We start from the raw sequence: 14,383 nt of genomic DNA on the forward strand, positions 1-14,383 counted from the left end.
ATGGACAGCCTTGAGAAGCAGTGGAATGGTTCCCTCCTCAAAGAGATCTTTAAGCAAAATCTGAATGTCTGTTTATTGAGGATATTTTAAGAAAATCCCAGGGGCAGCTAGGTAGTGCAGTGGATAGAGCACCAGCCCTTGGAGTCAAGAGGTCCCAAGTTCAAATCCAGCCTCAGACACACTAACCATGTGACCCGAGACAGGTAACCTAACCCTGATTATCCCCAACACCACCAAAAATAAATAAAAAAAAAATAAAGAAATCCCTTTTGGATTCCTGTTTAGGTGGAGGCCTAAACTCAAGGACCTCTGAGGAATCTTCCATCTTTTGGTTTCTTAACTTTCATTTGGGAAACAGGCAAATGGCAGTAGGAGTGCTGGCCTTGACCTGCTGTGTACTGGGAAAACGTCAGAGTATAAGCCCTGCCTAGAAACAAGGGGTCGCTATCAGCCCTACCACCACAGTAGGAAATTGTGCAACTTGAGTTACTTTCAGTAGGTTTGCAACTCTAGCCTCCAGAATCTCATAGACCAAAGAATTCCAGGGATTCCACATACATATATGCACTGTGCTAACTTTTCATAAGTTTTCTGATTCAGGGACAAAGCCAACGGTTTTTCTTGATGAGTAATATCAGACTGGTGATAGCCACAAGATTGGGAAATGAAGACATGACTTGGTTCACTTCATCCTGGGGGAAGATGCTGTAAAGGGCTGTCCAAATGTGGACTCGCACTCTACTGACTCCAAGGTGGGGTATTTATATTCAGAAAAATGCAGATAACTATCTGCTCTCCAAAAGGGACAGCTGCCCGAGCTAGAGTCCCCCCAAAAGGATGGGCCAGGTAGTTGCTTCAGAGCTTGCTCTCTACTCTTAGTCTCATTGGGATGGGTGGGTTGGGGAAATGGAAGCTGAGCAGGAGGGTGAGGGCAGTATACAACCTGCCGTTGGGACTGCCGCAGATCTGATCTGGATGGGTGGTTACTAGGGGCAAAAGTCTTCTGGAGGACTGGACCTGGCTCCCTGGGACCATTACAATGAGACCCTGGGACAGTGGGGTGTCTGCAAGCATAGGGACTCAGTGTGGTCCCATCCTGGAAGGGATCACTCTGGAAGCAGCCACAGTCCATGCTGTGCTGATGAGGCTTGAGGTGGCCGTGGCAGCCAGGATGATTGAGATTGCAGCCCCGATATAAGCTGTTCATCCCACTCTGAATGCCCGCAGTTCTGAGGCCAGTATGCACATCACAGCCATATAAATCATCACTAAATGCTAATTGGGAAAACTGGCCTTCCAAGAACCTGATATCTCCTGCTTGGGAGTTGTATGGAAAGGCACTCTCGGGGTCTGGCCTCTCCTGAGCACAGGGCTCCCAGTTCTCGGCCAGAGTCCCCCTAAAGCTCCCATTCATGGGAGGAACTCTCTCCTCTGTCCAGGAGCCTGGGTTGTTGTTACTATAGCTCCTGTAGCTACTAGTACTTCCTCTGGGGATCCATGGTCCTTCTGGGCTCAGGTTGGGACGAGGTAGGTAGGGAACTGGCCCAGTTTTCATGTTGCTGGACCTCGGCTGCTCCTCCTCTGACCCCGCCAAGGTCCTGGTTTTGGCTCGAAGCTCATCTGCCACCGACAGCTGAGTCTGATGCAGTCTTTCTGGGTGGTAGAACTTACACTTACTGCCGTAGGTACACTTCCGGCCTGCAAGGAGGTGAAGATGAGAGTCAGCTCACAAGAGGTTGGGTCAAGGATGGGGTTAGGTCTTTTCCCTGCTGCTTGGAGTTAGCCCCATTGCCTTTTCCTCTTGATTGGTACTTCAGGTCTTGAACCATCCTACAAGACTTTGGCAATTCCTGTGAACCATCACAGAGCAAAATTCTACTTGTTAAGTCATACCAGTCCAGCCCCATTGGGTGGGTGAATAATTGGCTCTCTTCCCAAGGCACCCTACAGGCATTGTAGCTATGGCAGGCAGACCTGGATCAGTAGAACTGGCAGTGTGGGTGTGGGAAGGCCTGAAGGAGCCATCTGTGTGGAAGCCGACTTCAGTAAGGGCCTACAGACCAGAGACAGATCCGATAATCATTCTACTCTCAGGGTCTAGGGACTCAGGGTGGGCTCAGCCTCCAGTGAATGGTATACCATGGACAGAGCTACTCCTCCTGGCTCTGTAATCCCAAAGACCAGACAGACAGGGTCAAGTTGGATCCTACCAGCTGCTAGGACCCACCCACTGAAATTACCTTCTCTCTAATTTGTATATATTTGGTACATTCTTTGGTACAAATTGTTTTCCCCCACAGAAGATAAGCTCCTTGAGAGCAAGGATTGCTTTTTATTTTTTTTTTAGTTTTTTTTTTTTTGTAAGGCAAATGGGGTTAAGTGGCTTGCCCAAGGCCACACAGCTAGGTAATTATTAAGTGTCTGAGCCCGGATTTGAACCCAGGTACTCCTGACTCCAGGGCCAGTGCTTTATCCACTATGGCACCTAGCCACCCCCAAAGATTGCTTTTTTATATTGCAAAATTTTCTGTGATCTCTGTATCCCAGCACCTGGCAGATTATCTGGTATCTGGAACATTTTTTTGGGTCCTTTTCAGTTATGTACAGGTCTTCATGGGATTCTGGGAATGCTTCTGGGATGTTCCTGGCAAAGATACTGGAGGGGTTTGCCATTTCCTTCTCTAGGTCATTTTACAAATGAGGAAACTGAGGTAAACAGGGTTAAGTAACTTGCCCAAGGTCACAAAGCTAGCAAGTATCTGAGGTCACATTTGAACCCAGGTCTTCCTGACACCAGGTGCTCAATCCCTTGTTTTACCTGGTTACCCTCTGGGACATGCCTGTTGACTATCAGTGGCCATTGCTTTGGAATGTGACCTGAAATTCAATGGAAGGTCTCCTCACCCTCCTAATATTCTGTCAGTGTGGTCCCTTCCTGGAAAGATTGCTCTGCAAACAACGACAGTCCATGCTGAGCTATGGAGGCCTGAAGATGCCATGGCAACTGGACTGATTAAGAATGCGGCCTCCCTGATTAAGACTGACTCCCCCACCAATATCTGAACTTCACTGATGCTACCCAGTCTGCTACCTGAAGCCCTCTTCACATGGACCATTTCTGAGAGGGAACCCATTATGGCTATGATACTTTCACATGCAGGACTTCACCAATATCCCTTTCCTTCATGACAAGAGACAGTGAAAAACAATTCAACTGGAGTGGGGGAGACTGCAGGAGGAAGGGACAATATCAGAGATGGAGGAAGAGCAAGGAAAGAGAACAGCAAAGGAAGAACCTGGAAGATTCACTTCGTCCAACATTCCAGTTTTGTTCATGACCTTCCTTGACCTTTTACAAACTCACTCAAGTCCCCACAAAAAACCAGCCAAAGCGGGCAAAAAGGTAAGACCTACCATAGGGGCAGTGCTGCCAGGAGGCCTGTGGAAGCTTTGGCTTTTTGCTAAGGAAATTACTAAGAGTTGGTCCATGGCGGCCCAGAGGATCATCAGGAGGCATGAATCTGGAAAACAAGAGAGTAAGAGGGTGGTCATCCCCAAAGAAACAGGGTAAGTAGTTCATTCCTCAACATCTTTCAAAGAGTCTAAAGGAATACTCTATTGCCACCAACACACTCCCATCTCACTAGCCGTGTAAAGCCAGGCTCTTCTTTCCTTACAACAAACTGTAAGGCAGGTAGCATGAGGACTTGCACTGCACAAAGCAACTTGGGAGGGATTGGTCTCAATCTCTGCTCTCAAGAAGATTCCATTGTAGCAGAAGGACCAAGATCTGTACACAATTAACTATGCTACAAGGCAGTTCTAGGGAGAGTGGGAAAGAGGAAGAGCAAGAAGGGAGGCATCACTTCTGGATGGTGGAGGGAGACAGAAGGGGTGAGAAAATCAGGGAGAGCTTCATGGAGGAGACAACAGTGACTCTGAATCCTGAAGGTAAGTGGAATTATAACAGGAAGATTGAGAGGCAGAAGGGCATGACAGGGAGAATGAACACAAGCAAAAAGACAGGAAAGGGGAAAGCAGATGGACCATTTGAGAACCACTAAGTGGTCTGATTTGATAGAAACAAAGTGGAAAAAGGAGGCTGGACCCAAAATATAGGGAATCTTGAGCTCATTTTGGTGAAAGAGTCTACTGTGGAAGGTATAGAGTCACCAGAAAACCTGGGTCCAAGTCCCAGGTCTAACACTTGATAACCATGAGATCACGGGAAAACCACCACCTTCCTGAGACACCTCATATGGAAAATGGGGAACTACTTTTTCCCTACAATAGAAATGTGATTGTTGCTGTTGTAGGACATCCCCAATCCTTCAATACAGAGAAGCAAACCTGAGGGAATTAGCTCCCTTCGGATCGCCCCTTTCATTTACTTCTCCTTCACCTCTCTCCTTAGACAAAGACATCTGTCTCACGACTCCTGGTGGCTGAGGTCCCTAGGGTAGAGGCCCCAGACTACCACAGGGATGAACGTGGGTGTGAGACTGATCTGAGGCAGACATATGCATGCATAAAAGTCCCAGAACACAAGAGACATCTCTGAAAGTAAATGAATCAGTGGCTTCAATAGGCACCATCTGTGAGTAATGGAAAAAGTAACTCAACTCCCCATTCTAAACCACATGAAAGGTCTGGTACCTTGGCATTTCAGAGCTTGGGGCCACAAAACAGGTATCTCCCAGATTGGGTTAGAGACTCATAGAATGTTAAAGATGGGAGGGACCTGAGACATCTTCTAGTTCAGATCCCTATTACAGTGAGGAACCTGATGTCTAAAAGAAGCTTAGGCACTTGACCAAGGACACAGCTAATTAGGGAGACTCCAGCTAGGACTTGGATCTTTTGATTCCTGGGTTGGAGTGAGACTCCTGGGTCACCGTGCTCCCCTCTATCCAGGTAGTCACCCCAGCATTGTCTCCAAGGGCCATGACCAGTATCACAAAGCTTGCATTCCCCATTCCAAAATCCTGTGAGTGACCAGGCCAGATATTTTTAACTTGTATTCCCTACAGTCCTGAGCATACAACAGTGCTCACATACTGACCCTGATTGGAATCTCAGTTAATGAGTTGGTGGGCTGTGCAGAAGGGCATAGCAGATGGAAGGAAGCACATGAACAGAGCCCCAGAAATGGGAAATTAGTGGTGCATTTTGGGGACCATTAAAATGATTTGGTTGAAACAAAGTGGGCAATGGGGAAGACTTACCCAGCACTCCTGAGTGTCTGGGTGTGTAGTACTCTGCCTGGAGGATGAATTTATCTCCTGAGTTTTTTCTGTGTCTGCTTTTAGCTTTTCTTGTTTACTGGTTCGATTGCCCCTGATTTGAATGTTCATGGCTCACTTGCATGGCCAAATGGGGAAGTGGACTTCTCATCTGTGCCCAGGCAATAATAGATCCTTCTGCAATCACCTCTCAAAGGCAAAATGAATTACAACACATGGGAACCTCTCCCTTCTACCTGGACAAAGGCAAATTTGTCCCCAGAGCACACTTCCTGATTAAGGAAAAGCCAAGTCAAGTGGGCCACTAATTGCAAATGAGTTAAAAAAAAATACAACATAGTTCAGATTGAAATTCCCCACTGAGGTGTCCAGTAGAAGTAGTCTCCAGATCATCCAGGCCTGGAGGCTGCTTGTCCCAGTGTTGGACTCTCGTTGCTCAGGCTACCAACTGTACACAGAGCCTCTGCATGTTGGATCCTAACCAAGAATCTGGGAAGTGGCTTGCCACGATTATTCTCAGTGACCAAAGGCCTTGCCTCCTGAACTCAGTCTCCTGAGTCCCAGGAAACAGTGCCAAGAGTCTGCTAAGGCCATGTCGAGGACTCTGGGCTGGAGCTGCTTCTCGCCCAGGCAGGCGGAGTGCAGGCGGGCACTGCATCCTGGCAGTGAAGGAGATGACAGGTCCTATTCAGGGATCAGTTGTGTCAGATGAACTTGGACCCTGACCCAGATGCTGTCACCAGGCCAGAAGTTATCATGGTTCTTTAGGCAACAGAGAGGATTTGTTGGCACTCACAGCAGTAAGACTGGCCAGATTCCTCTGGGCTGAAACTGGGCAGTGGGAGCCTCTGGCTACACATATGTGGAGAGGGGAGAGAGAGTGAATTGGACTACTCCAGAAAGCAACTAAATATCTGCACTATGGTTCAGGGGCCAGTCCTTCATTTTCAGGTTCCTAGGAGCATAGGAGCAAAATGAAGCAGGGAGTAGCAGAGCAGTAACTCCCTCCTCATTGACTTGACCTCCCAGATGATACCTGCCCTGGCTTGTGGAAAGTTGCCCTGCCCAGATAACAATGAACTCTCTCTTTTCACTCCCTAAAGAGACCAGGCATCTTGTGAGTCTTCACCTAAATCACAGACAAAAATATTACAAGGTCAAAGGCAGATAGCTTGAGGCACTCTCCTAAAGATCTCCTCTAAGGTAACACTAACCCTATTAATGACCATTCTTTAGGTGTGATCATTCAACTAGTTCTGAATCTATTTAAATATACTATTACCTAGTTTTCATGTCTCCATCTTATCCTCAAGGACAACAAGAAAGACTTTGTCAAATGATTTGCTAAAATTTAGGGTTTCTTGGAAAGTGATTTTGAGGGTAACTGGATAGAGTACCAAGCCCTGGAATCAGGAGGACCTGAGGTCAAATCCAGTCTCAGACACTTAATAATTGCCTAGCTGTGTGACCTTAGGCAAGTCACTTCACCCCACTGCCTTAAATAAATAAAATTAAGGGGAAAAAAGTGATTTTGAATTTGTTTTCTACTCCTCGTGGGGGAGTATATACCATATCTATAGCATTTCCCTGATTTCCCAGTTGGAAGCATGAAATACAAGAACAGTATGGCACAGAAGAAAGAGTTCTCTATTTGGTCTCAAAATATCTGGGTTCAAATCCTGCTTTAGTCATTTAACCATTAACCTCTCTGGGTCTCTAGTTTCATGATACAAAAAATGGCTATGAATCTCATATCAAGTTAATTTAGAGGAAAGCACTATGAATGGGTGACCAATTAATAATATAAGACAATATGCAGTGATGGATAAAGAGTCAGTCTCAGAACTAAAAAAGATATGAGTTGAAGTCTATCTGGCCTCTGAATGGCCTCTGGCTGTGTGACCCTAGACAAGTGGTTTAACCTCTCTGTGTCCTGAGCAGTATTCAAGGCTGCTAAATTGTAAAGTATAGATCCACATAGGTAGAGGGAGTTTTATCCTCAAGAATTTCCAACACCAGTGAGATGAGAGGGCCAATGGAAAAGGAGCAGCTCTCATTTGTCAAAATCTAGGCCATACCTTCAAGCACATGCTAGTGTCATGGCCCACTTTGGTGATCTACTGAAGTCTAGGGACTCCTTTTCAGAAGGACATCTTTAAATATGTAAAATATATAGACTAGGAAGGAATTATTTCTACTAAAATAAAGTTAAGAAATTTTTTACAACTATGCTCACAGACAGGTTAATAACCAGGTTAATAACCTCACAGTAGAACACAGAAGCAAGCTGTTTTCTAGTTCAATGAGGAGAAACCAAAAGAAAAAATCTCCCTTCCCTCCCCTTCTTTTTAATTCCTAGCATCAAGTTCCTCGTGTGTATTACTCAGTCCCCTTTATTTTGTTCTCTTACTCCCTTTACTCTCTTAGTTCTTGTTCTTTAGTTGTATCTGACTCTTCATGTTCCCATTTGGGTTCTTCTTGGCAAAGACAGTAGGGTGATTTATCTTTTTTTCCAGTCATTTTACAGATGAGAAAACTGAGGCAGAGTTAAGTGATTTTCTCAGGGTAACATAACAAGATTTGATCTGAGGTCAGATTTGAACTTAGTTCTTCCTGACTCCAGACCTGTCATTTTATCCACTGTACCACCTGTATCAATCTGGTAATTATAACTAGCATTTTTATAGTGTCTAATATCTAATAGGCATCGTACTACAAATATCCTCACAGCAACCCTGGGAAGTAAGTGTTATTATTATTAGATTATTATTAACAGATGAAGAAACTTAACAGATGAAGACCCCAGTAAATGTCTGAGGCTGGATTTAAAATCAGGTCTTCCCAACTACAGGAACAGTGCTCTATCTAAGCTGCCCCTCCCAAAGTGGCCTTTAGCTACTCAGGACCCTTCCCCACACATACTTATCATTGACAAAGGAGAACATGAGGAGTCTCTGCTCAATGAACCACTTCCACTCTGGGTTCTCGCTCTGGAGGTCCCGGTAGTTGTCATTGGAAACAATAACGCCATCTTTCTCATAGGCCACTTTTACAATGTAACGGTCATCGTAACAGACTACCCGTTTACCCTTGACTTTACGAGATGGGGTGTACACCAGAACCGCCTGCTTTTCCAGATCCTCAAGTATATGCTGTTCTGAAAATAGAAGAGGGAAAAATCGAACTCATAACTCTCTCCAGAAAAGAGACTCCATAGTTCTCTAAAGTTTCTCTTCTCTATAACTTACTCTCCCTTCCTCCCCTGCCAAATTGCTTTATTAACAATAATCACTAAGATAGACAAATAGATGCAGCCACACTTAAAGATTGCTTTTGGTGGTGGGGGGTGGGGGTTGCAAGGCAAATGGGGTTAAGTGGATTGCCCAAGGCCATACAGCTAGGTAATTATTAAGTGTCTGAGACCGGACTTGAACCCAGGTACTCCTGACTCCAGGGCCAGTGCTTTATCCACTGTGCCACCTAGCCGCCCCTAAAGATTGCTTTAAAATTATTCGAAACACTTTACATCCACTAATTCATTTGATTCTCCCAATAATCCTATGGAATGCATACTAAAAGAATTACTGTCCTCATTTTACAGATGAGAAAACTAAGTATCAGGAAAGTTAAGTGATTTGTACAGAATCACACTCCTTGTAAATACAGCTAGGTCCAGAATAGTTAGAATAATGAACTCTGTGAAGTGGTCCCATGTATTTGTAGTATTTCAATACAATACATAAAATATACTTATAATTATGTAAAATTTATAATTACATAATTATATGAAATGTGACCATTAGTTCCAGCCCAATGCATATGTGCAGTGCAAATTAAAACAAGACTATAGGATTCATTTTTTTCCCCTAATCAGGACCTAGCTGTAGCTATTTAATGGGAGTAAATAGAATTTGTTATGGAACTGACTCTTGGAAGAACTATTAGATTTACACTATTATGCTAGTGAAGATTAAGAAACCACGTGACATGCCATATGCTAACTCACATTTAAATAGCACCTGTTAGTTTTCAAAGTGCTCTTCAATATATTTTCTTTTTTAGGATTTTGCAAGGCAAATGGGGTTAAGTGGATTGCCCAAGGCCACACAGCTAGGTAATTATTAAGTGTCTGAGGCCGGATTTGAACCCAGGTACTCCTGACTCCAGGGTCAGTGTTCTATCCACCACACCACCTAGCCGCCCCATCAATATATTTTCTCATGTGATCATCACCTTAGACAAGGCATATAAAATATTCCTGAGATAAGTGAAAACTAAAGTTAGGGGAGGATCAGTGAGTTGTCTAGCATCACACAGCAAAGGAATAAAAATAAGAATTGCAATCCAAGTCTCTTGACTACAAGCCTAGCACTCCTTATACTACTCTACTGTCTTTTTTCCTTGCAAAGTTGTTGAAATAATTTCTATATGAGTATGTATATGCTACATTATAATATACCAGAGAGAGAGGATCTTCATAGCCAGAAAAACCTGGGTTCAAGTTCCACCTCTCACACATACTTAACAACTCTCTAAGATCATAATCAGTAAAAAAGGTGCCAGCCTACATTGATAAAGGAAATTTCTTCATATAGGGTCTCTGCAAACTAATGAGATCAGAAGATTAGTTTCTTTCTTTCTCTCCCTCCCATTCCTCCTTCTTCTCTCTTAAGATACAATATAAACAGAGCTGAGGGATCAAAACAATGGCACTTTTTTCTGTACCTTATAGCATTAAAGAGTAACCTAGAGCTCAGAATTGGTAAAGAGCTTATATAGGAATGTATCAAAAGTGAAACTTGAACTTGGGTTTTTCTTGCTATTAAGCCCATTCTCTACACACTATACTTGCTCTCTCTTTTTCTATATATATATATCTTTCACATTCTCTCTTTCTCTGTATATGTAGACATGTATGAATATATATAAGTGTATATAAAGATAAATACACACATACTCTTAATGCACATACACAGAGTTTACATTAATCTTAAACTTCATCTCCCAAAGGAGTAGCTCCCCCATAGGTCACTAAAATGGCGGTCAGAGAATTTAGCAGAAAGAAGAATGTAGAAAAGCATGAAAGAAAACTGAACCAGCTTCAAGCAATTGAGAGTCCCACCCACTCCCCCCTTCCCCCCTCACACATACACAGAGGCCCCAAAGGGTTTTTATTTCTTACTTCCTCTGAATTTACCCACAGCTCCATTTCAAGAAGGCTCTTTTCCTGCCTACATGAAGCCAAGAGTTTAAAGTACAGTATTTGATAAAGGGGAAAAACTCAGAACCTCAGAAGAGTTGGAAACTCTGCTTGAGTCTTTACTTGGACTTCACTGTCTGTATTACAAGGCCACCCTTCTCAGGGTTAAGCTACTCCAACTACCGGAGTGGAAGGAGCACTGACCTAGGAGTCAGAAGACTTGGTTCTGTCTCCATTATTTTAACTAGTTGTTGGATCCAAGATAAACCACATATAACTCTCCTCACCCTCTATTTTTTTATAGTAAAACAGAAGTAATAACACCTGCCCTGCCTCCTGTGAGCATCAAAAGAAACAATGTATATAAAAGTCCTTTGAAAACTGAAAAACATCATGCAAATGTAAGAAATTATTACTAACTTTATAATTATTAGTAGCAGTAAGGTCTTTCTTCCACTCCCTACTTCCTTGCCACTTTCCCCTGTGGGCCTTAGTTACAACTTCTGAAACATAACCCTATTTCCTCTTCCATGGAACTGACCTTTAAAACTTGAAGAAAAGAACTACATGCCCCTAATCTTCCTTTCTTCAGAGAATATCCTTTAATCATTCCTCATAAGGTCACAGAACCCTTGAGCTGTATTTATATGTAAATAGAATGGCCCAGCCCAGAGCCAGATGTTCAGCTGTCTAAACAATTAGACAGCTGACTACTGGGGAAAAAAAGGTGAACTAACCATTTAATATCTTGCTAAGTCCTCAGTGTCTTGGCAAGGTCAACATGACTATATATTAAGAGTAGGTTATACCAGATTCATCTTAATTCTTTTTTTTTGACAATTAAATAGGGAAAATTTTGTATGCTAGTGTTCAGCAAAGCATTTAGCAATGTTTCATGTAAACTTTCTATAGCTGATACTAGGTGTGAGACCCTAGGTAAGTCACTTAACCCTGTTTGCTTCAATTCCTATTCTGGAAAATGAGCTGGAGAAGGAAATGACAAACTAGTCCAGTATCTTTGCCAATAAAACCCCAAATGGGGTCTTATTCAGATGCACTGAAATGACTGAACAACAACCTGCAAATCTTAAGGATAAGATGGAGAGATAAGAGTTTGATAAGAATATTCAATATTCGCCTAATACACCGAATTGAATGAAATCAGAGCTGGTAGACTGATCAGACTCAAAGGACAATTAACTAGTTGGCTCAGTGGACAGAGTGCTGAGTCAGAAACTCAGGAGTCAGGAAGACAGCATTCAAACTTACTGGCTATATGACCCTGAGTAAGTCACCTAATTTCTACCTGACTCAGTTTCCTCATCTTTAAATTGGGGGTGATTAGGGGCAGCTAGATGGCACAGTGGATAGAGCACTGTCCCTGGAGTCAGGAGGACCTGAGTTCAAATCCGACCTCAGAAACTGAATAATTACCTAATGGTATGACCTTGGGCAAGTCATTTAATCCCAATGCCTTACAAAAAAAAGCACAAAAACAAAATTGGGGATGATTATAACACCTACCTCAATGATGGTTGTGAACATAAAATAAGAACTTTAAAGTACCATATAAATGCTAGCTAATTTTTATTTTTCTAGTGGGGTCAAGGTAAATTTCTAAGGAAATTTTTATGAGAATGTCCCGTACCTCTATTTGCCCTTGACCCTGTGTCATTTCTGTCAGTAGCTTGGAAGAAGATACAAAACAAACAACAAAGTATGTTTATTTTACATATAGATATGTATTGACATATGTTTACTTTGTATATGTTATATATATATAATGTGTTTGTCAAATTTGAAAGTTACATAAAATCAAGAGGAATAGTTTCCATGATGCTTAGAAATCTAGAAAGAACTTGGCAAACTAGAATATTGGATAAAATTTGATAGTGAAGAAAATTTCTACACTTGGCTTAAAGAAATCCACCTTACAAATATAGGATGATTGAAATGTAACAAAACAACACTTTTGTTAAAAAAAAATGGGGGGGTTAGGACCTAAAGCTCAATGATTTAAAGGATAGCAAGCTAGTCAAAAAGACCAATGAGCTCTTAGGTTTCATTAAGAGGCACAGTGCTATTGAGAGGGGTTGATAGGTCAGATCATATCTGGTATATTTTATTCAAGACTGGGCACCACATTTTAAGAAGACCTAAATAAGTTGGAACAAGGTTAGACAAAGACAGTTGTGCTGATGAGAGAACTGGAAACCATATCCAAAAAAAGGACTGGTTCACAGAACTGGGAATCTTCAGTCTAGGGAAAAAGTAGACAGTAGAACCATGATGGTTGCCATCAAACACTTGAAAGGATAGGCTTTCTCACCTTGGAACTAAGAACAAAACAACCTGAAGAATTGATAGAGACTTAATGCTTAGGGAAGATTTCACAATGATTAAATTTTTAAAAAAATGAACCAAGATGCCTTGGAACATGAGCTTCCCCTCTATCCTCTCCACACCCCCCACAAAGGCAATGACCATTTGTCAGAGATGCTACAGGGCATAGTGAGGATTAGATTGCTTCTAAAGCTCCTTCCAATTACCCTCCAGACATCTTGAACTGGATGTCTCATAGACATCGAAACTCAACATGTCCAAAATTTAATTCATTATTTTTCCCTAAACCTTCCCTTTTGCCTAACTTCCCTAATATTATGGAGGGTACTACCACAGTATCACTTGATATCACCTTGTATGACTCTCAGTATCTTATTCTCACTTGCTATATCCAATCTGTTGCCAAAACCTATAGATTTTATCTTCACCACATCTCTAGTATATGTCTGTTTGTCTCCTCTGATACTGCCACCACCCTGGGTTAGGCACTGATCACCTCATGCCTGCTGGCTGGTCTCTCCTTGCTCTAGCTCTTCCTCCTGCCAAATTAATCTTTCTAAAGTACAGGACTGATCATGTTACTTCCTTATTCAATAAAATCCAGTAGCTCCTATCACTTCCAGAATCAAATATAAAATCCTGTTTGACATTCAAAGTCCTTCATAACCTCCTTCCCCTCCTCACCTTTCCAGCATTCTTGGATCTTATACCCCTCCCTGTACTCTACAAGCCAGTAACACTGGACATTCTGGTATTTCCTGAACAAGACTCTCCATTGCCAGATTCTGAACATTTTTACTGGCTATCTCCCACGCCCAGTATGCCCTCCCTCCTTTTCTCTACCTCCTGTTGATGATCTCGTTTATCCTGCATATAGTTTGTTTGAATTTCGTTCTTTGCATGATGTCTTTCCATTAGATTAAGAGGTTCTTGAAAGCAGGGAATTTCTTTGTCTTTCTTTATATTCTCACCTTTTTTTTTAAGGTTTTTGCTAGGCAATGGGGTTAAGTGACTTGCCCAAGGCCACACAGCTAGGTAATTATTAAGTGTCTGAGGCCAGATTTGAACTCTGGTACTCCTGATTCCAGGGCCAGTTTTCTAACCACTGCACCACCTAGCTGCCCCTATATCCTCATCTTTTAATAAATACTTGTTGACTATTTTTAACTTTGAGATTCTATGATTATTTAATTATATTTCTTCATCTCTATATTTTCTCCATTTCTCCAAAAGTTAGGTTATATTAGTTGAACTCTGAGTATTCTCCCACCTTTAATATTGTGTGGTCTTATTCTATTTACCTTACAACAAAGCACAAATTATGCAGCAAAAGAGCTGGCATGCTGGCCTGATTTTTTTGGTAGGCTGGTAAATTTATCTGCAAGGCATCAGCATGAATACTTTTGAAGTCATCCTTGGCACCTGGAAGATGGAGAAGCAACTGTAGAAACATACCTGAAATAGGGGAATCGGATCTTGGTGGTTCCTTCCTCCAAGATGGGACAAAGACCTTGATGTAGTTGTGTCCTCTCTCCCTGAACCAGTCCACAGCCAACCGAATTCCCCGGCAGGAAAAGGTTTCTTTATTTCCGTGACT

At 42.5% G+C, this 14,383-nt stretch overlaps 1 protein-coding gene across 1 annotated transcript in view; it reads right to left on the minus strand.

Moving 5' to 3' along the window:
• Positions 1-588: 588 nt before the first annotated feature.
• The window catches only part of ZC3H12D (zinc finger CCCH-type containing 12D), a 38,849-nt gene continuing 25,054 nt past the window's right edge, over positions 589-14,383 (minus strand). The window contains exons 2-5 of the mRNA XM_074187800.1: positions 14,242-14,381; positions 8,166-8,400; positions 3,415-3,521; positions 589-1,698 (exon numbers count right to left, since the gene is read on the minus strand). Coding sequence (XP_074043901.1) covers positions 683-1,698; positions 3,415-3,521; positions 8,166-8,400; positions 14,242-14,381 — 1,498 coding nt within the window. The 3' untranslated portion in view covers positions 589-682. The remainder of the gene's footprint in view (positions 1,699-3,414; positions 3,522-8,165; positions 8,401-14,241; positions 14,382-14,383) is intronic.

Source organism: Macrotis lagotis, chromosome 5, assembly GCF_037893015.1.
Source record: "Macrotis lagotis isolate mMagLag1 chromosome 5, bilby.v1.9.chrom.fasta, whole genome shotgun sequence".
In the NCBI taxonomy this organism is placed as follows: Eukaryota; Metazoa; Chordata; class Mammalia; order Peramelemorphia; family Peramelidae; genus Macrotis; species Macrotis lagotis.